General features: G+C 40.1%; 4 protein-coding genes across 5 annotated transcripts in view; 2 read left to right on the plus strand and 2 right to left on the minus strand.

Annotated features, from left to right (window-relative positions):
* pibf1 (progesterone immunomodulatory binding factor 1) overlaps positions 1-7,886 on the minus strand; it is a 30,544-nt gene extending 22,658 nt beyond the window's left edge. The window contains exon 1 of the mRNA XM_035992133.1: positions 7,875-7,886. The gene's annotated coding sequence lies outside the window, so the exon portion shown is untranslated. The remainder of the gene's footprint in view (positions 1-7,874) is intronic.
* Positions 129-9,305, plus strand: dis3 (DIS3 exosome endoribonuclease and 3'-5' exoribonuclease). The gene is made up of 21 exons (XM_031307785.2): positions 129-612; positions 1,104-1,261; positions 1,679-1,875; positions 2,174-2,247; positions 2,388-2,555; positions 2,924-3,094; positions 3,339-3,452; positions 3,647-3,784; positions 3,979-4,125; positions 4,676-4,792; positions 4,887-4,988; positions 5,543-5,607; positions 5,809-5,893; positions 6,067-6,194; positions 6,429-6,515; positions 6,651-6,807; positions 7,639-7,853; positions 8,048-8,216; positions 8,412-8,570; positions 8,656-8,778; positions 8,972-9,305. The coding sequence occupies exons 1-21, from the start codon at positions 394-396 to the stop codon at positions 9,038-9,040; spliced, it is 2,862 nt and encodes a 953-aa protein (XP_031163645.1). The 5' UTR covers positions 129-393; the 3' UTR covers positions 9,041-9,305.
* Positions 9,306-9,731: 426 nt separating this feature from the next.
* On the minus strand, positions 9,732-14,047 carry bora (bora aurora kinase A activator). Its single transcript, XM_031307796.2, has 12 exons — positions 13,926-14,047; positions 13,497-13,661; positions 13,241-13,347; positions 12,866-12,911; positions 12,678-12,756; positions 12,519-12,563; positions 12,322-12,378; positions 11,960-12,234; positions 11,661-11,823; positions 10,994-11,571; positions 10,708-10,848; positions 9,732-10,506 (listed from the first exon to the last, which is right to left on the minus strand). The coding sequence occupies exons 2-12, from the start codon at positions 13,644-13,646 to the stop codon at positions 10,486-10,488; spliced, it is 1,662 nt and encodes a 553-aa protein (XP_031163656.1). The 5' UTR covers positions 13,647-13,661; positions 13,926-14,047; the 3' UTR covers positions 9,732-10,485.
* A 32-nt stretch (positions 14,048-14,079) lies between these two features.
* On the plus strand, positions 14,080-16,751 carry mzt1 (mitotic spindle organizing protein 1). 2 transcript variants are annotated; one of them, XM_031307808.2, is made up of 3 exons: positions 14,080-14,424; positions 14,607-14,752; positions 16,177-16,751. In XM_031307808.2, the coding sequence occupies exons 1-3, from the start codon at positions 14,343-14,345 to the stop codon at positions 16,198-16,200; spliced, it is 252 nt and encodes an 83-aa protein (XP_031163668.1). In that variant the 5' UTR covers positions 14,080-14,342; the 3' UTR covers positions 16,201-16,751. The 2 variants fall into 2 exon arrangements, with proteins under 2 accessions (XP_031163668.1, XP_031163677.1); XM_031307817.2 differs by having other exon boundaries at positions 14,080-14,394.
* The last annotated feature ends 7,700 nt before the right edge of the window (positions 16,752-24,451 follow it).

The raw sequence follows: 24,451 nt of genomic DNA on the forward strand, positions 1-24,451 counted from the left end.
ACAATTAACTAGCTACTTGTTTAAGCCGGCCAACCAGCCTCTCTTCTGCCTTCTTCTGCTTTGTTTTCATTGTACAACTATTAGATGGACAACCAAAACTAAACACAGACTTTAAAATTGTTTTACATAAAAACCGTGAAATGTCGTTGTCGACTTTATGCACAACATGTGTATTATTTTCCGACAAGGTTTCTAAATAGAGATTAACATACACGATTGAAAAAGAACATCTGATATCCCACTTCGTGTTGATCAAACCTCTGGTAAGGTTTTGTCGGCCCACTGAGTTAGTTTACACATGGGCAGCTAACTCATGAGCTAACTCTTATGCTTGTCATCAAATGGTAGGTTAAAAACATCGGGATTTGATCTTTTGAGGCGTTCAACTTCATCATGTTGAAATCTAAAACCTTTGTGAGGAAGACCCGGTCGGGTGGAGTGATGAAGATAGTTCGCGAGCATTATCTGAGAGATGATATTTGGTGCGGAAGCGAAGTTTGCGCTGAATGCAAACAGGAGTCCACGGTGTTGCAGAGAGACGCATGTATTGAGAGCAACTTGTGCTCTTATCCACATTATGTGATCCCTGACACGAATGTGGTGCTGCATCAGGTAAAAAGCGTCTCCCCCTTCCCATGGATATCTCATTTTATTTGTGCTTAAATAAAAAAGGGCCTTTTGACATGCCATTTTCCATACAGACTTGTAGCCCCAGTTTTTGCTTCATTTATTGTGATAATAATACTACATAATACATCATGTACTATCGCATGCATTATAAGATACTGCAAAAACGGGTGCTGACTTGATTTATTTATGAATGAATAGCACATCTTTAGGTTATTGTAAGGGTAATATTGTCCTTTTCACACCGCTGTATAATCTTCGTTGTGTCTTTACATGACTGACATATCAGTATGTTTACCAATTGCATGTGCATTGCAGTGAAGGCCATACTGTACATTTAGGTGATGGTGATTCCTTGCTTCTAGTCCATTATAACTTCACTTTTTTAAATTCGCACACACATACAACATTTGCACCTGATTCTGAACAGCTCCGATTCTCTTTAACCTTATGTTTATACTTTCTGTGTCCTGCAGATTGACGTGTTGGAAGACCCTGTGATTCGTAATGTGATAATCCTTCAGACTGTGCTGCAGGAGGTTCGCCACCGCAGTGCACCAGTCTATAAACGCCTGAAGGACATGATACATGAGAAAGAGAAATTCTTCTACGCTTTTACCAACGAACACCACAGGTACACAAAGACACCACTGACCTTTATACTGCATCACAACATCTTAATTGCACTCCCCTCTTTCAAAACCGCACTCAAACCTACCTTATTTTATTTTTATTTTTATTGTTGTAGCTGTTTTTATACTGTTATTGCTTTTTCTGCTTCTGTCATTGTTTTTATTGTCATGTAAAGTGCCTTTGAGTACATTTTTAAAGCGCTATATAAATAAAATATAATATTAGTAGTAATATGTAAAAAGTAAAAGTAATCAATGATACAATAACAATGTACATTGGCCAGTTGCTCACAAAGTTTCTACTCATATTCATATATAAGATATGATATACATTTGCTTGTGAAAAGCATGACAGAAGGTTTTCTGTTTTGTCACCCTTTTTTCACATTTATCCTCCTTTATAATTTCTATTTTTCCAGAGAGACATTTATTGAACGTGAACCGGGGGAAAGCGCCAATGACCGTAACGACCGTGCAATCCGTGTGGCGGCACAATGGTACAGCCAGCACCTGAAGACGTCTGAGTCCGACGCAGACGGACTCAAGGTGGTCCTCCTTACCAATGATCAAGGGAACAAGCAAAAGGCAGAGGAGAGCGGCCTGCTGGTGTACAAATGTAGGCGGTATTTCTTCAGAGAAAGAATATATTAAGGGGCACAGTAGCAATTTGTTTGAAATGAGTTTAAAATGCTCGGCATGGCAAGAATACAGCTCCCAAAAAACATTGTTGTAAAATTCTACCACAACTTGCAGACGGGATTAACAGTCATTCTGATTGAAGCACCATCCATGTTTTAGCAAGCAGAAGTCACCTAAAGCCTCCTCACTATTTTCTGTTGGATACTACCATGCTTTCAAACAGCATCAGCTGTATTTACCACTTTGTCACAAGCATTTTTTCATATACGTTCTAGGTGAGGAGTACATCAAGAGTCTGATAGGGAACCCTGAGCTTGTGGATCGTCTGGCTTTGTCCAATGATGACAAGGTAAACAATTTGTACTATTTAAATATAGAAATAAAAGCTATTTCCGTATGTATAATTTGTATCTGTAGCTCCTGTTTATGCCGCTGCCTTTTCTTTGTGTTTTTCTCCTTCCATTGATCTCTTTTTCTTTCCTCTTTCAGCATGACATCACTAGCAGTAAGGTGTTATTCCCAGAGCACCTCCCTCTGTCCAGGATCCAAGCAGGAATTAAGAGTGGTGCTTTCGTCCAGGGCACCTTTAGGGCCAGCAGGGACAACTATCTGGAGGCCACAGTCTTTGTCCAGGGAGATGGGGAAGAAAGCACAGAGGTGTGTGTGTGTGTGTGTGTGTGTGTGTGTGTGTGTGTGTGTGTGTGTGTGTGTGTGTGTGTGTGTGTGTGTGTGTGTGTGTGTGTGTGTGTGTGTGTGTGTGTGTGTGTGTGTGTGTGTGTGTGTGTGTGTGTGTGTGTGTGTGTGTGTGTGCGCTTTTGTCTGTGAATGTACAAAGTTTGTCTGAACGATTATCCAGAATCTAGAAATGTAAGACTCTCTTAGTAGACCTCATCTGGGTTTGGGTGAGATTTTGTCATGTTGACTTTCCAGTTAAAGGAATTACTACAAGGTTAATTGACTGTCAAATATAGCTAAGTGCATGCAAATGTTAAAGGCTCTGTACTGTCCCTTCGGCTTGCTTTCAGATTCTCATCCAGGGTCTTCAGAATCTCAACAGAGCAGTGTACCAGGATGTGGTTGCTGTGCAGCTGTTACCACAGAATCAGTGGGTGGCGCCCTCGTCAGTCGTGTTGCAGGATGAAGGGGCAGCAAAGGACGATAATGAGGAGGAGAAAGAGGAGGACGAGGAGAAAGCGGTGAATTTGTGTTTAACTGAAAGGAAGAGTTGTTAGACTGGCTGAGGAGGTGTATGCTGTTTCACATAGTCTTCTAGTCGGAATGCAATTCATTAGGGTTTTTATTGGTGTGTGTGTGTGTGTGTGTGAACAGTATCTGGGTGCTGTGCCACACAAAAAGAGACTTGCAATTGATAGCAACCCCAATTTGGCCTTTGTAGCTTCAGTATCTTAATGGCCTCTGTGTTCCTGTGTGTCTGAGCAGTTGAGGATATCAGCAGCTGAAGCAGCCAGGAAGCCCACAGGCAAAGTAGTGGGAATAATCAAAAGGAACTGGAGGCCGTTTTGTGGTATGCTCAATATCTCCCAAATTAAAGAGGTAAGTCTAGACTGTTCTGTAATATTACATGTTATACACAGTTTATTTTAGCTTGGCTTGAAAATTTGAAGCTGTCTTCAAAATTGGTATGCATGCTTTACTTAAATGAATACATCTCTGTATACTTCACAAACTGTCTAGCACTTCCTTGTCCCTCAGCATTGACCATCTCTTTTCTCTTCTTTTTCGTACAGTCAACCCGCCATCTTTTCACCCCGGCAGACCGCCGTATCCCACGCATTCGCATTGAAACGCGTCAGGCATCCACACTGGCAGGCCAGAGGATCATGGTGGCCATCGATGGCTGGCCCAAACACTCCAGATATCCGAATGTGAGTTGGAACCTCGTCAGACTGTCAAATCTTTGGAACTTAGATAGCCTACATCTCCACTTGCCAAAGTTTGACACGATTGAATTGTCTATGTTTTCTATATATATGAAGCCACACTTCTCTAGCATGACACGTAATAACATGCACAAAAAACAGAGTCTGTCCATGGAGATACATCTTTTCTTCTTTGTTAGGGTCACTTTGTGCGCAGTCTGGGAAATGCAGGGGAGAAGGACACGGAGCAGGAGGTGCTGCTGCTGGAGCATGACGTCCCCCACCAGGACTTTTCTCAGGCCGTGCTCAGTTTCCTTCCCAAGATGCCGTGGACCATCACACCAGAGGTAATGACTGCTTTTTCTTGAGCTACACTGAGCAGTATTCTAGTAACAGTTTGGTTGATAACTTATCAGTGGGTCTCTCGCCCTATGATTTGAAAGCACATATGTATAGGTAGGGCTGGGTACCGAATTCAATACACCGACTAAATTACCTCTAAAGTATGGAGAATCGAAAAATGCCTCGTCATTTAATACCCAATTTCAATACCTAAGGAGTAAATCTCATCAGCGTCAGTGAGCCAATAAGCATGGAGCATGCTTCTACCAAGATCTAGGAATGTTTGTGATTGGCTGTCTAACGTTACATGTCATAGAGACACACAGGAAAAACTCTACGTTACGCACAGAGATGGGGCTCACGTTGTAGGAGCTGAAAAATGAAGAAAAATATTTGTGCCGTAATGTGTAACGTCATTTCTTTTTGTTTTATAAAATTGGTATCGAAAAAGTATAGTTTAGGAATCGGTATCAAACTCACGGTATCTGTATGGAAGCAATACCCAGCCCTATGTATAGGTGTGTGTGTACATTAATGTGGATGTTTGTGGACCAGGACATGGCGAGGAGAGAGGACCTGAGGAATCTGACAGTGTGCAGTGTGGATCCTCCGGGATGTACAGACATTGATGATGCCCTACACTGTAGAGAGCTGAACAATGGAAACCTTGAGGTACACATGCTGGACACACAAATTATAAAGTACAGACATATTTGCATTTTATATTTCATATGAGCCCACAGTATTTAATTTAGTTTTTTTGTAGGTGGGCGTCCACATTGCTGATGTCAGTCACTTCATCAGACCTGGCAACGCTATGGACAGAGAGGCTGCGAACCGTGGCACCACTGTCTACTTGTGTGGCAAAGTAAGGAAAAACGCACACACACACACACACACACACACACACACTCACACTTGCATCGCAAGTGTTGCAAGTGTTTTCACATCAGAATTTGAAAATCCCTATCAACATTAAATTTCACAGCACATTTTATAGTTGGAAGATGTTGTTTATAGTTTGTGTTTACAATGTAGTAGACAATTTGACACCTTTGCCATGTTTTCAGCTATTTGACTCGGATTTTTTGCATGCTGGCACAGTTCACCATTATGGGCCAGATTGCAGCTTAATTACACTAACGTCTCTTTTCACGATTCCATTCATCTTTTAGCTCTGAATATATGCCCTCTGGAGGTGCCAAACGCACTTGGTGACAGCATTGAGTGTTTATAAAATCTATTTATGAATCCAGTCCAGGTTTTTGGGAAGGAATATTTGGGTTATATGGAAATGTTGGATATTGTGACTAACTAATATGCTTTCCTTGACCACTATAGTTGATTTTAGAATTCTGTTGATCCGTAAAACGATAGCTTGACTCCAAAAAACTAACATTATTTTAATGATGTGTTCATCAGAGGATAGATATGGTTCCTGAGCTGCTCAGCTCCAATCTTTGTTCTCTACGCTCCAATGTGGAAAGGTGAGGACAAAAGATACATACATAACATACACACACATACATAATAATCAATAACATCAATGCGCCTTCTTTTAAAAAGATATTTCTGAAAATAAATAGATCGTAGTTTTTTTTTGCCATTGCAGCTAATTGATTTTAACTGAATGTAGTTGAAATGTTTATCTCTGATTCTATTTTTTTTTATTTATTTTTTTTTACCAGGCTGGCCTTCTCATGTATCTGGGAGATGAACCACGAGGCTGAAATTCTTAAGACCCGGTTTACAAAAAGTGTCATTAACTCCAAGGTATGGTACCAACACACAATGTACCATGAGAGAAAATATACTCAATGTTTTTGAAGTGATGTGTGAATCAAATGCACTGCAAGTGATACTGCTTTCATTATCTATTGTAAGACACAAAATTACAGGGTCAAGATATTTCCAAGCATGTTTTTTTATGTTTCCTTGTTTTACAGGCATCTTTGACCTACGCTGAGGCCCAAATGAGGATTGATGACACCACCAAGAATGATGATATCACCAAGAGCCTGCGAGGTCTCAACAAACTTGCCAAAATCCTCAAGAGGCAGAGAATACAGAAAGGGTAAGCACTTAGAGTTAGGTATAGTAGAGGCAGAAGAATATATATTTACAAAATGTTGAATGGTACATTCTAATGGTGTGGGCAGAAAATGCTATTGGTTTGATTTTTCTTTTGGTCTATACATGGCTCATTTGCCTCCAACATCAGGAACTCAGGAATTTAGTTACCGCTATATATTGAAGCTGGCTGTATTGAACATGAATTGTGTTTTATGGTGCATTTGATATCCTTTAGGGCGCTGACGCTGTCATCCTTAGAGGTCCGTTTCCACATAGACAGTGAAACCCACGACCCCATTGACCTCCAGACAAAAGAACTCATGTAGGTAACTTCAGAAAGGAGCATTCTGCGGAATCCTTTTTGAAATCCTTTTCTCCAGAAGAGAAAATGCTTTTTTCAGTGTGTCAGGCAGTGTGTTTTGGACAGATGTAAATAAATCCATCTCTTGGTTTTTAGGGAGACAAACTCCATGGTAGAGGAGTTCATGTTGCTAGCCAACATTTCAGTTGCCCAGAAGATTTACGACGAATTTCCGGACTGTGCCATGCTGAGGAAACATCCAGCACCACCTCCATCGAACTACGACATCCTGCTCAAGGCTGCAAAGTCCAAGGTGAGCGGAGACGGTCATGCAGAAAATGTGCTCTGGTTTTCAAGTTATATGCTTGCTTCTTGAGCTACTTTAATCAATTTACCTGGTTATGAATTGAGGATTTCCATTAATTGGCAATAGCTTTAAATAGCCAAAATGTGCTGGGCTTGTGAGATGGCTAGGGTGGCGCCGGCGTTTGAAAAGATGTCACACAAACGTTTCGCCAGATCGGATGTCTACACTGGAAAATGGGGAAGATACTTGAGCTTTCTGGAGGGCTCCTAAGAAGCTTTGTGCTGAGGAGAGACGTGTATGATTTATGGTGTTGTCATTTATACATATGTTTATTTGGTTTGTAGTGTGTCTATTTTTTGTTATTATTTCATTGTATGGTCTTAAATATTGTAGAGACTGTTTCATCTTTTCTTAATTGTTGTCTGGGTGGTGATGACGAGGGAGAGGGGGGGTATTTTCATGTTGCAAATTGTATGTTTTGTGTGTTGTGTTAAAAATAAATAAAAAATTGTTGATCACAAAAAAATATCCAAAATGTGAAAAAGGTTCCCCAAACCTTGAATCGCTGCCCACATCTCTGTTCAATGACTTAAACAGAAGTGAATGAAAATCGCAATATGGTCTGCTTATCAGGCGACATTTAAGGGGGAACTTTTTTATGAACTATTTTATGCTTTTTAACTATCTCTTGTGGCAAATGTCAGAAGCCAAGGTCAAGGTTGCTGCAAACAGGCAAGTTTTTTTTTCGTGGCCTCCATAAATAAAAACAACCACGCTCATGATTTCTACTATAAATACATTTGAAGGTGTCAACACGTTGTTTCCCTTTCTCCCCAGGGTGTTGAGATCCACACAGATACGGCCAAGGCACTGGCTGACTCCCTTGACGTGGCCAGAGTGGATGGCTTCCCATACTTTAACACGCTCCTGCGCATCTTGGCCACTCGCTGCATGATGCAGGCTGTCTATTTTTGTTCTGGCATGGACAGCGATTTCCACCACTACGGCCTTGCTTCACCCATTTATACACACTTCACGTCACCTATTAGGAGGTATGAAAACAGATGTTCTACACAGCTTGACTAAATATGTTGGGTCGGGCCTTTTTATAACGTGCACAATTGACAAAATAACACAGCACCATTCTTTCTAACCTCCTTATGTCATCCATATTCTTCCCTTTTTCCTCTCCATCTAAACCTTTACCTCCTCCCCCTCCACCCTGTTCATCTGCGCTTCTGCACAGGTACGCAGATATTATAGTACACCGCCTGCTGGCAGTGGCCATAGCAGCAGACAGCACCTACCCAGATTTGATGGACAAACAAAAGCAGTCAGCTCTCGCCAACAACCTCAACTACAGACATAAAATGTCTCAGTATGCACAGAGAGCATCTGTGGCCTTCCACACACAGGTAAACACATATGAACACACTAGTTTGATTTCACGTAAAAAACATTCCTGAACCATCATGATAAAGAATCAGCATAATGTCCTTTTTTAACCCCATGAACACTTGGTTTGAGTAAAGGAGAATCAAACAGACCCCACGCTATAAGACTTAAGTCACTGCACATTCATGCTTTTAATGCAAATGATCTCTTTCCAGTTGTTCTTCAAGAGCCGGGGCATACTGAACGAAGAGGGATTCGTTCTGTTTGTGAGGAAGAACGCAATCATCGTACTCATCCCAAAGTTTGGCCTGGAGGGAACGGTGTTCTTTGACGCTAAAGACAAGGCGGGCCCAAAACTTGTTTTTGATGAAGAGGTATAAACACAAGTTTAGTTTAGGTTTTTATAACCTAAAACCATCAGAGGATGCTGTGCTTAAAAGATGTCTTTTATGTGTTTAGGGTCCCACTCTGAACGTAGAGCAGCACACCTTCCGCATATTTGACAAGGTGAAGGTCACCATCAGCCTGGACGCCTCCAATATTCAGCACCAGAAGATCCGCATGTCTCTGATCGACCCTGTGGTAAGGGCTCACTAAACTGAACATGGGTTTCACTATCAGACGACCAGTGGTACACACTAATGGCTACCTACATCTCTGTTAGTTCAAGAGATGTTTCCTCTCAACCAGCAGTATTTAGCTTTGATTAAGAAAGTACTAATAGAAGAATTTGTTCAATTTACTTAAAAGTACCAGTTACTTGTCTTTATTTCAGATCCCTGGTGTGAGTGTTCCAGCCCCAGAGGTTGAACCACAGGCCAAGAAACCGAAACTGGACCACTGACGCAGGCAGCAGCACAGCAATTCACCTGAACCACCAGCTGATCCTTCAGATCAACAAGTCGTAAAAGTCTATGAAAGAACCAGTTTGGACACAATTACCTGTTTTACATTTTAATAAATCTAGCACCGTGAAGCTACACTGCTCCAACACCACTCTGCTCTTTTTATATATGAAACACTTGTTGGTACATAGAGGACAGCGATCATAAATGCAGTGAAACTTGTCAATGTATTAGGTAATTCAATTAAAGTGTTTCCTTTTTTTATTAATTTGTTTCTGTGTGTTATGTAAGCCCAACGTGAATCTTGATCTGTAAAAGTACTTTTGCAAAATATAGCCTATAAAACTGACAGAAACAAGTCGTTGTCCACAGTCTTGTTTGCTAGCCCCAATCATGTACAAATGAATTACATTTTAAGTATTCTACATTAAATGATTTAGTCATCATCAAAAGCCTATCATTTTGAAAAAGTATATTCTCAAATATTTAAATTCTTACCACATTTAGAACAGAATTGTGAATCCCAATCTCAAGAATTGTCACAATATAATTACAATGAGTGATAATAAATGTTATTCAATTATTGGGAGCTCGACCCCAAATATGTCTTACTTCTGGACCATAAAGTCAAAATACATAGAATACATTGTAGAAATACAAAACTCAAAAATAAAGTCTTCACAAGCCAGGCAAAGAATTCAAGTTAATTTAATGTGACAGTGATCCAGCCCATTGCTTTTAAGTATATCAAATAAAATAAAAATGGCTCAATCTGCTTTTAATTCACTAGTGGCATCATTGATTGTGTCTTATTCGGGAATATATTAATATTCAACAAACCATCCACAAGTAACCTGAATTTTAACAATTGTTATTAATTCAAAAAACAAATCTTTTTATCATAAAAAAAACATGATACACTGTTTTATAAAAAGATAAATACAGTACAAATGTGATGTCATCTGAAAGTCAGGATCTATCAAGTCGATCATGTCGGCACCAAATAAAATTGAAAAGCATCAATACAGCATCAAAGGAGGTTATTGTTGTGCAAGTTTGATACAGAATTGACCCGTCCCACACCAGTATAGAATACTGGGTCCAAAAGAACTGTTGAATTAGAATTATAGCTTTTATGTGTCTTACAGTGGGACTAAGATAGAGTCTTTCTCCCTTCTAACCTGTGATAAAAAAAAAACATACTATGGTAAAGCATTTGCTTTCAGTCTGACAACTTGAACTTCAAACCTTAAAAAGAACTAATGACCACTTGTGAAACCCCTCAGCTCATACTGCATTAAACAGTTAACCCAATTCACCCTAACCAAATTAATGCAACATAAATGCTTCAAAACATAGTGTACATGTTGTATTTGATTGCAAAATAATCATCTTTAAGCTTCCACTGGAAGAGGTGTCCCTTTGAATGCATCTATCAGATGGCTCAGTGGTGAGGATAAAATGCCTGGAAAACAATAAACTTCATTTTAGTCAAATTAAAAAGTAACTAAAGACACTTATAACTCCTTGCAGTATGCACAACATTGTTAGTGAAGTCTGTAAGGTAATTCCAGTAGTGTATTTTGAAAGTGCTGATACTGCATTAGATCTAAAAGCGCAAACTCACATATCCACAAGACTGTGTGTGTGTGAAGGGTTAACTTACCTTTACTTTAGTGTGCCGAGTGAGTTGGAAAGCTTCTTCTGCCAGGTTTGAACTTAAGGACTCTTTGCTGTGACAGTCGGAGCTGAGGCCATCTATAAGACTGGCGGTGCCTGCTGAGGTAGTGTTGTACCCACTGTCCACCTGAACATACACAAAAAGCAATCCGTTACAAATATTTAATAAGACAAACAAGACATGATTCATACATGAGTAAGTTAAACATACAGTGAAATAAGAAAAGAACAAAGCAGCTCTTAGTTCTCTGAATGAAATGGATCACACAAACCTGCATGCTGGAATCACAGCGTATGCTGCTTCCCTCTGCCAGGAGAGATAAAAACATACGAGAGCTTTCTGTTGCTGACACATTGCCCATACGAGAGCTGGTCAGCTGTCCCGAAAGCCCTTCACCTTCCTCCTCTTCATCCTCCAACCTTCCTTCTATCTCTGTCTCCTTGCCTTCCTCCATTTTCACAGGTTCCATAGGATCCAGGGTAACTCTCTCAGTGTCAGTGAGGTGAGCGCCGCGGGCCAGGGGTGAAGATGGATCTAACTCCATAGGGGGGAGAGAAGAGGAGGACGAAGAGGGGGATGAGAAGGGGAGTTGGTCCTCAGCCTCTGGATTGTCTTGGAACTTAGGGTTGAGGATTGGGGAGATGAGGGGAGGGGAGGCCCAGCAGCGGACTCTGGGCCGGGGCTTGGGTCTGGCATTGTGATGGGGCTCATTGTGGCAATGGAGCTGGCGTGGGGAGCAGCTACGAATGGGAGAGCAACCCTCGACAAATGGACTCTCATTGAAGGGACTGACATTTATGTCCAGGGGAACACCATGTGGAGTCAAATTGCTCAGCTGCTTCCTCTCAGCTAAAGAAAGAACACAAATTCAAATTCAGTTGGAAGAGAATGTTTTGGATATTACACATTTTGCTATGAGTTACAAAACAAATACCTACCTGAGCAGATGGGTGTGCGTGCTGCATGTGCAACAATAGGAGAAATTGTGGGGGACGCCAGGCCAGCAGGAGACGACCGATCAGGAACCAGAGGACTGGTGATGCTGCCGAGGCTGCAGTCCCGGAAGCAGCCATGACGGATGGGACTGGACGAGAACTGACCCTATAGTTAAAACAATGCAAATACATTTTTGTTTAACAGTGTTAGTGTTAATTCAACTCAAGTAAACAGTTTGGGCGGTAAAATTGACATACCAAGAGTATGTCAAAATAATCAACCCGCACACGTCTCCACTCACCGTAGAGGGAGTCGGAGCCAACGCGCCACAGGACAAAGGGGAGGAAAAGATAGACAATACAGCGTCTCCCTCTGCAAACTGTCCTAAAGCTCCCTCTCCTCGGTTTAGAGAAAGCCTCTCGTTCCTGGCATGGCTTCTCTCTGGGCTTGGTGGGCTGGAGCTGTCAGAGCTGCTGTAAGTGCCCTGGCCATCAAGGAAGAGTTTTCGTCTTAAGGAGGAGGAACTGAGACTCTCCTGGACAGCATCACATGCTTCCTCGTAGTGGTAATAATCCCCTGGTAGGGAAGAAACAGAGAAACAATGATGATGACTTGATGGTAAAAATACTGATTTGATTGTGTAGGCATTTATTAGAGGCTTACCTAGTACTTTCTCCAAATCAAAAGCCAAAGGTAACGAAAGAGTTGTCTGACAAGCAACTGTAAAAAAAAAAACAAAAAAAAAAAAAACATAATAAAGACAGATACAAAAACAAGTTAGTAGATAGAGCAGGAAAGAAGAAGAGATGGGGCACTGTTTGTAGAAAGTTAAGTCAAACAATCTCAAAGAAGACACCAACCTGAGACTTTTTCTGGCTCCTCTACAATCATTGCAGACTTAGAACCTACAAGTGCAAAGACACAATACAGTAACATGAACATGAAATGCTTATATAATGTACAAAACCAAATACAGGGCATAACGTTAAAAAGTAATTTAAACAATAAGATAAACATACTTTTCATATACATCTGAGGGCCTTTACGGGTGTCTGGTGCTGCCCAGGGCGAGGGCACGATGGCTCCTTTGGTGAAAAACTTTGGGAGACAGACAAATGGCTTAATTACAAAATAAATCAATAAATCATCAATATATTAACTTCTCTATCAATAAACAATATGATTAGGTTTTATTAGAGGCACACACCTGCTCAATAGCATTCTGACGCTTTTCCTCAATGTCAGAATCCATCCTAGATGTTTGGTAGAAAAAAGATTTGTTACTTAAACTTAGCTATATTGTTTGAGATTGCCAGAGAAACACGGTGAAGGGCCTTTTGCCAGAAATGTTCAAGTGGCAATAAAAAGTATGAATTGGAGTGCTGTCCTAATTGCCTTTATATATTACTTAAACTCCCTGCCTTCTTTAACATGCTCTCTGCATTTCATGTCAGGATGGGCTCTACGTTTGTTTTTACCCACCATTAAGCAATTTCATTGATGTCACAATGTCATTCTTATAACCTACATATAGGTTACTCTACTACTACTACTACTACTACTACAGTGTTTCAGTACATACCTTGTCTGGCTGAGGTAAAAAGACTGTCGCTGGATCTCCTCTGGGTCTATGTGCACTGGGAGAAGACAGGCCATTTCGTCAATAGACCAGTTAAACTTGGGTGGAGTCTGAGGGAGAGACAGATGAGGAATTAAATAAAAAAACTTCATATCAGCAAAGCAAAACGTGTTGACATAATGCAACATGTAGATATTTGCAGGTAGAGATATGACACATAGTAGTAGGTGTAAAAGTTTTGAGGTGTGTTCAAACGTACAGCTTTACAAGGCTTGGACTTGAAGACAGATGGGCTTGGCACCAGGGGTTCCCGAAGGTGGTGGTAGTCATTGGGACTTTCAAAGGGGTTTCTTATTGACGGCCTGCCTGGAGTCTCTGGAGTGATCTGTAGCTCAACATGGTCCCCCATTTTAGCTGAAATAGTCTAGTCAGCATAAAGGAAAAGGGTTTTTCAGACATAAAATTGACAAGGCATAATCCACTCGAGTGCATTTACTTCAGTCATTTTTTTAGTTTGGTACGTTTACGTTAGCTACGGTAACGTTACGTTCCCTGTTTCTATAGCGTTAAGTAACGTTAGCCTTAACGTTACATTCTGCCCTCTTTCTTAACACAACACTTTACTTAAAAGAAGAAAGGTACATTTAAATATTTGCTAGCTATATAACGTTCTGCCGTTGGTACTTACAGCTGTTAATGAGCCCGTACTTTGAACATACAGCTAAAAACAATCTTCAATCGGCAAACAATCAGCAGCGAGAGGGTTCAAACGTTTATTTCAATTTCGCCCATAAGACCCGTTGGCCAATAGAATATTTGCAGGAAGTTCTAGGGAACCAATCAAGGATGCAAGTCGTCACTTCCTCCTCCGGTTTCGTGTGAGTTAGCTAGCTTAGCAGGCAAGGTAGCTAACAAGCTGCTAATAGTGTCCCTTTATGATTGTGCGTGTGATATTTTTGGAGATTGTATCTAAAATGAAAATGAAACGTTTAATGTCTGGCTGAACTGTAAAAAAAAAAATCTTGTATCGCGTCAGCGACCCCTTCAAGTGAAATTTGTTAGCCACCTGCTAGCAAGCGTTGGCTAATAATATTCAGTTTACATCATGGCAAGTGCAGCAAATACAAACCTAAACGCAGTCCGGGAGACTATGGACGGTAAATATATATTTAATGAACATGCAGCATGTATGTATTTGTAAAATAACATCAAGTTTAGTTGCAAATAAAGTGTTTTTTTCTTTTCTTCTGCTAACCCCTCTTGTTTGTAATCTTGTTAAACTTAGCTAATAACAAATTGCAAAGGACCTGTCTTGTCACTAGATGATGATTCGGTAACTAGTTTAACTTCACCTTCTTCCTCCCAACAGTGTTGCTGGAGATCTCCAGGTTGCTGAACACAGGTTTGGACATGGAGTCTCTGTCCATATGTGTGAGACTGTGTGAGCAGGGCATCAACCCAGAAGCTTTGTCTGCAGTCATCAAAGAACTGCGTAAAGCTTCTGAAACCCTCAAGGTACCGAAACAGGCTCCCAAAGAGCTAACTTTTTCATATTGTATTGAAGAATTATGTTTGTGTAGTAGGGTAAATCCAGTTTACCAACATTCGTGTTATTCATGTTAATACTTATTGGGCAACAAGATATGCCATTTTTCCTTCTCCCAGGAGTATTTTTAATTGTTGAGTGGTCATTCAGCTCTTTGAAATCTGAGATTACAGAGTTGAACTTAAATAAATAAATAAATACATGTTCCTTGTTTCATTAAATGTTTTACATTGTAGTAGAAAATGCATCTCTGTCTCAACCTCACCTGTGGAACGATGACCACATATTCTTTTTTTCTTTTGGTTGCTAGGATATTTTGTGAAGATTACAATGTCGAACCAACAGTTTAAAGCTTCCTCAATTTGCAATAATATAACGGAGGATAAAAGCAGAATCCCCTCACATTTTAGAATCTGTTACCAGTGTGTTGTGTTTGGTATTTTTATTGAATAAATTACTTACTTAGGTTATATGATATACAATACGATAGTATTAAAATCGTGCATTTTCTGTTGATCAGCTAATCAATTATTCGACCAATAGTTTCAGCACTTCTTCAGATGTTCATTTTGTATCAATACAACAGCCTACACATGCACTGAAAACTAGTATAGTGTCAGACAGAGTTGAGATGACTGCAGCTCATGGTTTCTGGTATCGCAACCTAGATCTTCTGAAATGGAAAACTGTTAACAAAGCCATTAGATGTGAGTGTTTCCGGTGACGTGGGACAGGGTTAGGTGATATGTTAATATAATGAGACAATAAAAATGTGTCTGTCCGTCAGCCATTCTGCCATGCCATTATTAGTGGTCGATTATCCAAACAGTAGACAATTTCCGACTATTTTATCCATAAACAGATTGCTGATTTTCCAGAAAAGGTTGGCTATTATAGCACACAATATACAGTTGCACAAACATTGCAGTTGTCTGTCTCCTTCTCCTAACATGGTATCATTTTTCTCAACTTTTGTTCAGTTTGGACTGTTGAATTTGGCCACCTTTTTCATGTCACCATCTGTCAATGTTTTCCATGAGTATATGCACTTTAAAAAAATCAGTTTTTGTGCTAAACAAAATGGCAAGTTAGTATTTGTAATATAAAAAAATATAACATCTTCTGAATGACTAAATCATGAGTGGAATACTTCTGTAACTATTGAGGACAACTGGTAATGGAACTGGAAAATGTCTTGTCATCCAGGCAAAAGGGAAAGTTGTCATAACAGAGAGTCTAAAAAATAAGTAAAATATTCACATATTTCAGAATTGTGTCCTGTGCACATGTAGCTCGCTCATAAAGCAGGGGTAATTATTACAAGAAAGAACATGTTATAGTGATCTGATCTCCTAATTAATCGTGATAATACATCACTACTTTTTTCTTTCAGGCTTCTGAAAACTGCACTAACTGAAGTTGCAGGCTGATCACCTCAGTTTGAACTTTAATAGGATCATGCCCCGTTCCTGGATCTGTACCTACCATGGGCTCTCCAACCAATCAGACCTGCATGTGCATCGTCACCTCTGTCCTCTGCGCCTCCTCTGTGACTAACTGTTCCTGTCCTGTGCTTTTGACTTGTGTTTGAGGTTTTGTGTGGAGGTATCAACCTCAGTCCTCTTCCTAAACACAAGTCTTCTGGCAAGGGGGCATGCTCAGCCGTTCAGCCTCGGATTTGCTTGCAGTTTGTCCTTTTGTAAAGTGGAAGTTCATAGTGGTATTAGCATTGACATCCTGCCTTAATTTAAGAGCATTCTTCAAATTTCTGATAGTCGATTAGTGTTGCACTTTTCATGAGAAAATGTTTTTTATGATGTTTTGAAATATCTCATTTGTTATGAATTGTTTTTAATTTTTTGTAAGCATAATGCTTATTTACAGCTTAATCCTTTTGTCATTTCCATTGTCCATGTAACCATCAATGATGGAACAAAGTCTAAATTAAAATGTTACAGTCAACGGCCACAAGGTGGTGTTGTGTCATTGTTATTCTTATCTGAGGCATAGGTATCTAACTGTGCAAGTGATTTTATCAGGTACTTTTTAAATCACATTTTCCCTTTTTATTTACCATGGCTTGCTCTCTTTTTCTATGTCGTCTTGATCCCATTGCAGAACATAGCAAAGTATTTTTCCCGAGTGATATAATTCTTACACTCCAAATACGACCTGATGTTTTTTTGAAGGATTTTACAAAGGAAATTATGTTTCCGGTCACACTAGGTGAAAGGGACAACGATACAAACACAGACCATGCAGGGGTGATCACATCAACATGTACAAAAGACATGAACAAGGGTCATTCTTTACAGCAGGACTTCCTGTTGAACTGTTATCTTACTGCCTTTATGTCCGTACTCTATCCACAAAAAAAGGTATTTAAGATTTATTGCGAACGTGACAAAAAACCCGTCTTTGATCAACCAGAAATGAAGCCCCTACATCATGTGTCTAAGCACATAGAGCATTGTTTTGCTTCTCCACCGTCTGTGAAATAGCTCTATTCATCTTCGAGACGAGGGAAAATGCTGAGAGCACAGAACATTCCTCCACAGGCCAATATACAGGCTAGAAGCGACCTCTCATCTGAAAGGGCTTGAATCAGTAGCTTTGTGTGTGTGTGTGTGTGAGTTGAGGTGTTCATGCAGCGCTGTAGATGTCTACAAATGAGTAGCCCCTAAGCCATCTGACAGTCACGCCTCACCCCTTACAGGCACACCACAGAGAAACCCAGCGAGTGAGCAGGAGAGTGTGTGTGTGTGTGTAAGCATTTCTGTCTTCTTCTGCTTTGTCTCGCCATCTTGACTGACAGGCTGTGAGTCTAAATCTCTGTACCGCTGCTTTGATCTCTTAACACAGTATCTCTCTGTTCCTCAATACCAGCATCGTGTTAGCCAAGTATGAGGGGCATACAGATACTATGGTGCAGTGGCTCTCCTTGATAGCTCATGAGCCTGAACAAACCCTTGGCCTCCGTGGGGGGTGAGCTGTGGGAGATGTTGATGGAGGGAGACCCACATTGAGAATCCTTTTTCTTTTACAAAGAGTTATGCATGGCTTGATTGGCTACTGTGGGCGTGGGATTCAGGATGCATTGCTCTCTGTTTGATGTGTTTGAAAGGTTTCTCCTGATCTTAGCCAGCTACTTTGATCTTTATAAAACAAAATATTCTCAAATCCCATAGTCCTGACTGAGAGATTAGCGTCCATATATGCATAAACATCTAAGAGGTGTACAACTAGGCCACTGGTCAGGTCAAATGACTGTATAAACTTAAGAGGCAAGCAGGTCCTCACATCTGAACTTCTAAAGGTGTTTATGTTTGTATGTCTGATAATTATCCGGGTTGAGGATTATTTTTCTGATAAATGAGGGCAGTCTCATTTAAAAGTGAAAGATTACAGTTCAGGTGTGCACGATGGATATTGTGAAAAATAATTAGACTGGACTGATTAGAAGTTCTTTATGCATAAGGAAAGATGGTCTGTTGATGTTTGTACAAACCTAAATTACAATGTCTCATGAAAACAATTACGGTGAAGAGTAGAAGTAGAGTTTAGCCAAAAGTCAAAGATCTCTATGTGCACAGTTATATTTAGGTTACTAATTACCATTAGCCATAAACAGGTAGGTTTAATGGTCTCCCTGCAGAGGCGTTGTTTGTTATGTCCATTTCATGTTTTATTTCTTATTATATGATAATTTCAGGACTAGAATTTCAAGTTACAAGACTTTATTTCTGCTGAGTTCTTCTGGTTGGATGATTTCTTTTTTAAACAACTTTGAGTTGACCTTTTTGCAGCAGATTTTATTTGTAGACAAGTTATATTCTTGACCGAGAAATGTTTCACCCCTGCAACGGTATTTTTGGTGTCTTATAAACCCATGTTTGCTGTGCAGAGTTGTATGTGCGTGACACACAAAGAATATTTACTCCTACTTCAGTATTTTAATTGTATGCTATTTTATACTTCTACTCCATTGTATTTCAGAGCAGAATCTATTACCGTTTACTCCACTACATTTATCTGACAGCTTTAGTTATTTTGCTATAAAACACTATAACATGCATGTAACGTGATGCATCGTTATAATAAACCACAGTATATAAAATAGGTGGAATTAGCTCCACAACGGCCAGCTTTAACTTTAACAGCTTTAACTTGAGCTTGAACTTGAACAGACCATGCAGCTTTGTATTTTTTGTATTTTTGTAATTGTAAGGGAATTTTGTGTTATTTCATCTTTCATACTACTCAATTTTGAAGGCAGGAATTTTACTTAAATGGACTACTTTTACATTGTGGTATTTCTACTTTTACTTATGTGAAGAATCTGACAATAAATGACATAACTAACTAAATATATAGCAGCATATTCTCAATCAAGCTTTGTCTCAATCCCCTGAAACCAAATGATTGACACCCACCTAGAGCAGTGTATATCCTGAAGAGATCATACTTAATACAGGTCTGTATTCTGGCACTGAAGTGATTGATTTATTAATATTTCTGTAACTGATCGAGCCTGTCTGGCCCTTATCCTTCAGCAATGTAAAGCTTCACTGAATGTATTTGCCCTGAGAAGAGTTCTGTGACCTTGTTGGATCTTACTCCGATACACCAACCTTGATCACATACAGAGGCCACACTTTAACACCGTAAGATATACTATTTAGGTCCCAATTAAATTCACAGCAAGGAAATTGGATCATAAACTCTTTAAAGGATCGTTAACAATCATTAGACAGGATAATGGCTTGGCAATCAAAATATGTTAAAAAAGATAAAAACTTCCAAAGTCTTTTAGTGACTTTGTTATTTTTGGACATTTTCCAAGCTGATTAATGTAGAATTGATTGATTTACAGTTGTAATTAGCTGTCTTCTGCATAGATGCATAATAATCATATATCTCCCTGCTTGTTTTTAAGTATTAATTGGTTTCATTAACAAAAGCAGTTAATTGAATAACAATTAACAAAGTTGGTGATGGTATCGACGCAGCGCGTGCAAACTCCCTTGTGTTTTCCCTATGATGATAATGAAACCACCTTTTTATCAGATTGGAATTTTGTGTGTTGGACTATGTAATGACTAATATGATATTGGTCTTATTAGTTTATTCGAGTGGCTCACTGAGGCATAAAGCGGGTGTTGAACATGTTGTGTTTAACAGGTAGGCACCATATGCTGCCTTAATCAGACATTGGAATCATATTTGGTTGTTAAATTGTCTTCCAATAAAAGCAGGTAGTAAAACAACTTGAGTTAATTCAGGCGAGTTTGGGTGAAGTGAACAGCTGTTCGTGTTTGTTGAATTGTTTTAATATTCCCTCTCTTGTTTTTTTTCTGTTTGTTTTTTAAGGTTTAACTCCAACAGCCTGTTTGTTCTTTAACTTTTCGTGTAGAAAATAGAGATGGAGGGTGGACTAGCTGTCCAGTCTCCTTAAAAGAAGACAATGCCAGGCATATTGTAGTGACAGCTTGCATTGTGTGTGCGTGTGTGTGTGTGTGTGTGTGTGTGTGTGTTTAAGAGAAAGAGAGAGAGAGAGAGCGTGTGTGTGTGTGTGTGTGTATGTTAGAAAAACAGAAAAATAGAGAATGTGTGACTATGTGTGTGTGCATGCATGTGTGTCACAGTGACAGCTTGTATTCTCCATGATTAATGATGTGCTGTGTGACTTGATAAGTGCTTCGGAGGACCAACGCTTGTTTCAATTAGACCTTGTGAAGGTCGCGACGCCGCGCCGGCCTCTCATTATCATATCCATAATCAATCCACATTATCATAGGGGAATGTAGAATGGATGTGTGATATCTTGGTCATACACACACATTCAGAGATGAGCACACACACACAGACACCTAATCACATACCAAAACACAATGACATACACTCTCACTCACAAGAGCACACACACACCCTTCACTCCAAGTTGATTTGAACCATAGCAGTGGCTGTCGGAACGGATTGTCTGTTCAGATTAAGAGTGTGTTTCTGAGAATTAAGCAGCGTTGATGGTGGTGGCATTTCAGATCCCCTCTGCAGACACAAATGCCAAAACATCATTCTGTCACCCCCTCCTTCTATCTGACACAGCCACATATACAACCACACGCACACACGCTCTTAACCAGGACCCTGGGGCATTTTTAATAGAGGCGAAGGGATTCGTATGTTTTACTCCTCTAATAAGAACAGATTGAGTGGTATTTACACTTCATCGGCTGATCTAACCACCTACACATTTCCCTCATGCTTCTGCTGCTCACTGGCCAAAACAGACATGTGGAAAGGACCAAAGCTTGGCTTACAAACAAGCAACACAACATGAGCATTATCTTTGTCTCTTTGGCTCATGAAGGCACTATGGCAAGATGAATATGAACTGTTAAAACAGAAAAACTGTAGCTAGATTTAGTTTCTTTAAGGAGGCTGGGTGTATTTTTCTCAGACAGTAAAAATGGTAAGGGTGTCTAAACAGGGGCGGGGCGACTCCCTTGGGATCTGACTGTTGAATCTTTAATTTAATCAGTAAGTCTACCTGAGATCGAAACATACAAAAAATGGCAAACACAGGTCTCATCTATTTCCTCCAAAAACATTCAAACAACAAACTAATAGACTATACGTATGATACAATAACATGAATCAAGACAGAAATCACACTGTATTGGAGCAATAATAGCAATCAAAGAAATTATAAACTAGAGACTATCTTGCGATGGGCTCACACCAGCCACAATGCCAAATTTGGCCACGGGCGTAAAGTATGTGGGGGGTGGGGGGGCTTTCCTACTTCCTACCCACCTTCCTGTAGCGCCCTTGCTCAAGCTTTGTTTATACTCGCACACGACACCGTGGTGCAGGCCACGTATTTAAAGGTCCAGTGTGTAACGTGTTTAGTTGTTCATTATCAAAATCTGTGTTGCCCGTTCACAAACTTGTCCTTTTTCATGAATATTTACCTCCACCATCAATTCCCAGTATTCCTTTTGGCTTGAAATTTTACATTTGCATTCGCATGAACTGGGGTAGACGCTCCATATTCATGCGCCATCTTGAAATACGTTAGCCGGTAAGGGACATACAGGACATACTGCTCCGCCTTTCACGTTTTCGCTGTCACATGATAAACTCACAGGTGCTGCTAATGCTGCTAATGGGTATCATAGCTTCCCAGCCCCGGCAAGTTTGAAGAAGGAAACATGGAGGACCACACATATTCAAAATCCAAATTTCAGGAACAGGAGTCTTCTTCTTTGCCCAGAAAAAGAAAAAGGATATTGAAAAGAGCAAGAGACCGGCTTTTTGAAGCGTGAAGGCTACCGTAGCTGTAATACGTACTTTGAACTGCGTGGCGCAAGAGAGTTGATTGCGATATATGATCTCAACGCTAGATGGGAGAAATTCCTACACATTGGACCTTTAAGGCCATTTGACTGTCCCTGTGGTCTCTACATGAAGAATCAGATGTTGTTACAGGCGAACTTGCTCTGCCAGTCTTCTCAGCTATCCATGTTGAAATGTAAAGCACAGCGCAGGCCTAGTTACAAAAATTCAGGGGTGCAACTTTTGGAGCCTTCGCGCTGGACGCGAAAGGCGTGATGACGTCATTCTTTGGCACGCAAACCTTGTGCCAGGGACATTACGGCGACCTAGCTTCAGACCACAGTCATCTTTAAACTCGTCAAATACACATACGTAAAGTTTCATGACTGTATCTTGCACAGGACAAAATCTGGCTCAGTCATGATAGATAGGCCTGCAAAGTCTGAAGAAGAGAAACCTAAAGTACTAGTAGAGTTTAGCATTAAACTCTACAACATTGTCAGATTCAAGAGGGGCTCCCTAGTACCTAACCAGGTTGAGCGTGCTCTCCCTGTAATAAGGCTCAGCCGTTACTGCAGTGGCCCCGGTTCGAGTCCGACCTGCGGCCCTTTGCTGCATGTAATCCCCCCTCTCTCTCTCTCCCCCTTTCCTGTCTTCAGCTGTCCCATGAAATAAAAGCCAAAACAAATCTTAAAAATAAATAATAAAAAAATTAATGACATTTTGTTTTTTTCATTTCAAACTTGTATGCACCACCTGTCTATACTTGAATATCAAATTGCACTGTTCTGCTTTTTTTGCACTTTGGTTGGACGCAAACTGCATTTCGTTTTTCGTCTTTGTACTCTGCACAATGACAATAAAGTTTAATCTAGTCTTCAGTTCAAGCTGCTGTTGACTCAAGTGACATCTATTGAGAACTTTATCAGACTTAACAGTTTTACTTTGATATCACAGTTTAAGTATGAATTAGTTTCTTTCTTCTCCTCTGTATAGTACGCTGTAATTCTATACTTCAGTAACTGGAGATTTTGCAGTAAGTATCGGTTCATTGTTTCATTTCATGGGAGTTTAAACACAATAGCTGCTGTAGGAATTAAACCTGTGACCTTCCTGTTGTGAGACAAAGTCACTTCCCAACAGAGCATCCTGCAATCTAATGCTAACGGGGTTCTCTTAAAACACTGTGGTTGCTTAGCAGACCGTGGATGAACCTAAAAAAATAAAAAATTAAACAAAAGCTATAGCATCTAAGGTTATTATCACAAATAATTTATTCCGGCTGACATATTACTCATCAGGTCCTTGTTTATGCCACCTTTTGTAGGCTCATAATATATCACAAAATATATTATCAGATGTCGACACAACCCTAAAAAGTTGCAGTACACTGCAGCAGGGGGTTAAAACTGAACGTTTCACTATATTAAACACTTAAAGGTGGGAATTTACTACATGAATCAGCTCTGCTTAACACTGATGGCTTTATCGGTGTATTTTCTACAGATGGAGAAAGAGAGTCGTGACATTTCTTTTTGGCACGGAAAAGGCCATACTCAGCAGGAGTTATCAAAGGCAAAAAGTAAAAAGTTCGAGTTAGCTATCTCTCTCTCTCCCTCTCTCTCTCTCTCTCTTCCCCTGGAGATACTCATGTTAAGCATAATTAAGCAGATTTGATTAGCATCAAGCCTGGCTTCCTCTCTTGACTTTTAATGAATGTAAATCTACCATCTACATCCTAAAGATTAATTTCTGCCAATTAAAAAACACAAGAGGGCTTATTGGAGAGAGAGAGGGGGTTGGGAGGAAAAGAGTGTTAAAGTCCTTTGAGTTGGAGTACAGTCTGAGTTTTATCCTCTTCCCCCTTGTCTTATGGTGAGATAGTCTCTGGAGATCTGTGTCTCTCTCTCCCTCACGACCAAGATCATTATCAGCACAATGTTCCGTGAAAGCCACTTTGAAAGAACTGCAAGCTCCATATGTAAATGGTGTGTGTGTGTGTGTGTGTGTGTGTGTGTGTGTGTGTGTGTGTGTGTGTGGGGTTGGGGGCTGGATGAGGAAACAGTACAGGGAACAGGTAAAGGGGTCAATTTGTCAAGACAAGGTTATTACCCATATGAGATTTTGTACAGTCTCTCATCTCTCTGGTTTGAGTCATTTTGGATCGTTTTGATTCAAATTCAGATTCAGATTTGTTGATTTAACATCATGATGGTATGGAGTGCAAACAATAGTTAAAATAATGACAAAACAATGGCAAATGAGGTACAACATAAATTACTTGAACAAAGGCAAAACATCTTTAAGGCTTTTTGCTTATCCAGCTGTAG

The sequence above is a fragment of the Sander lucioperca genome, chromosome 15 (assembly GCF_008315115.2).
Source record: "Sander lucioperca isolate FBNREF2018 chromosome 15, SLUC_FBN_1.2, whole genome shotgun sequence".
NCBI classification, from domain to species: domain Eukaryota; kingdom Metazoa; phylum Chordata; class Actinopteri; order Perciformes; family Percidae; genus Sander; species Sander lucioperca.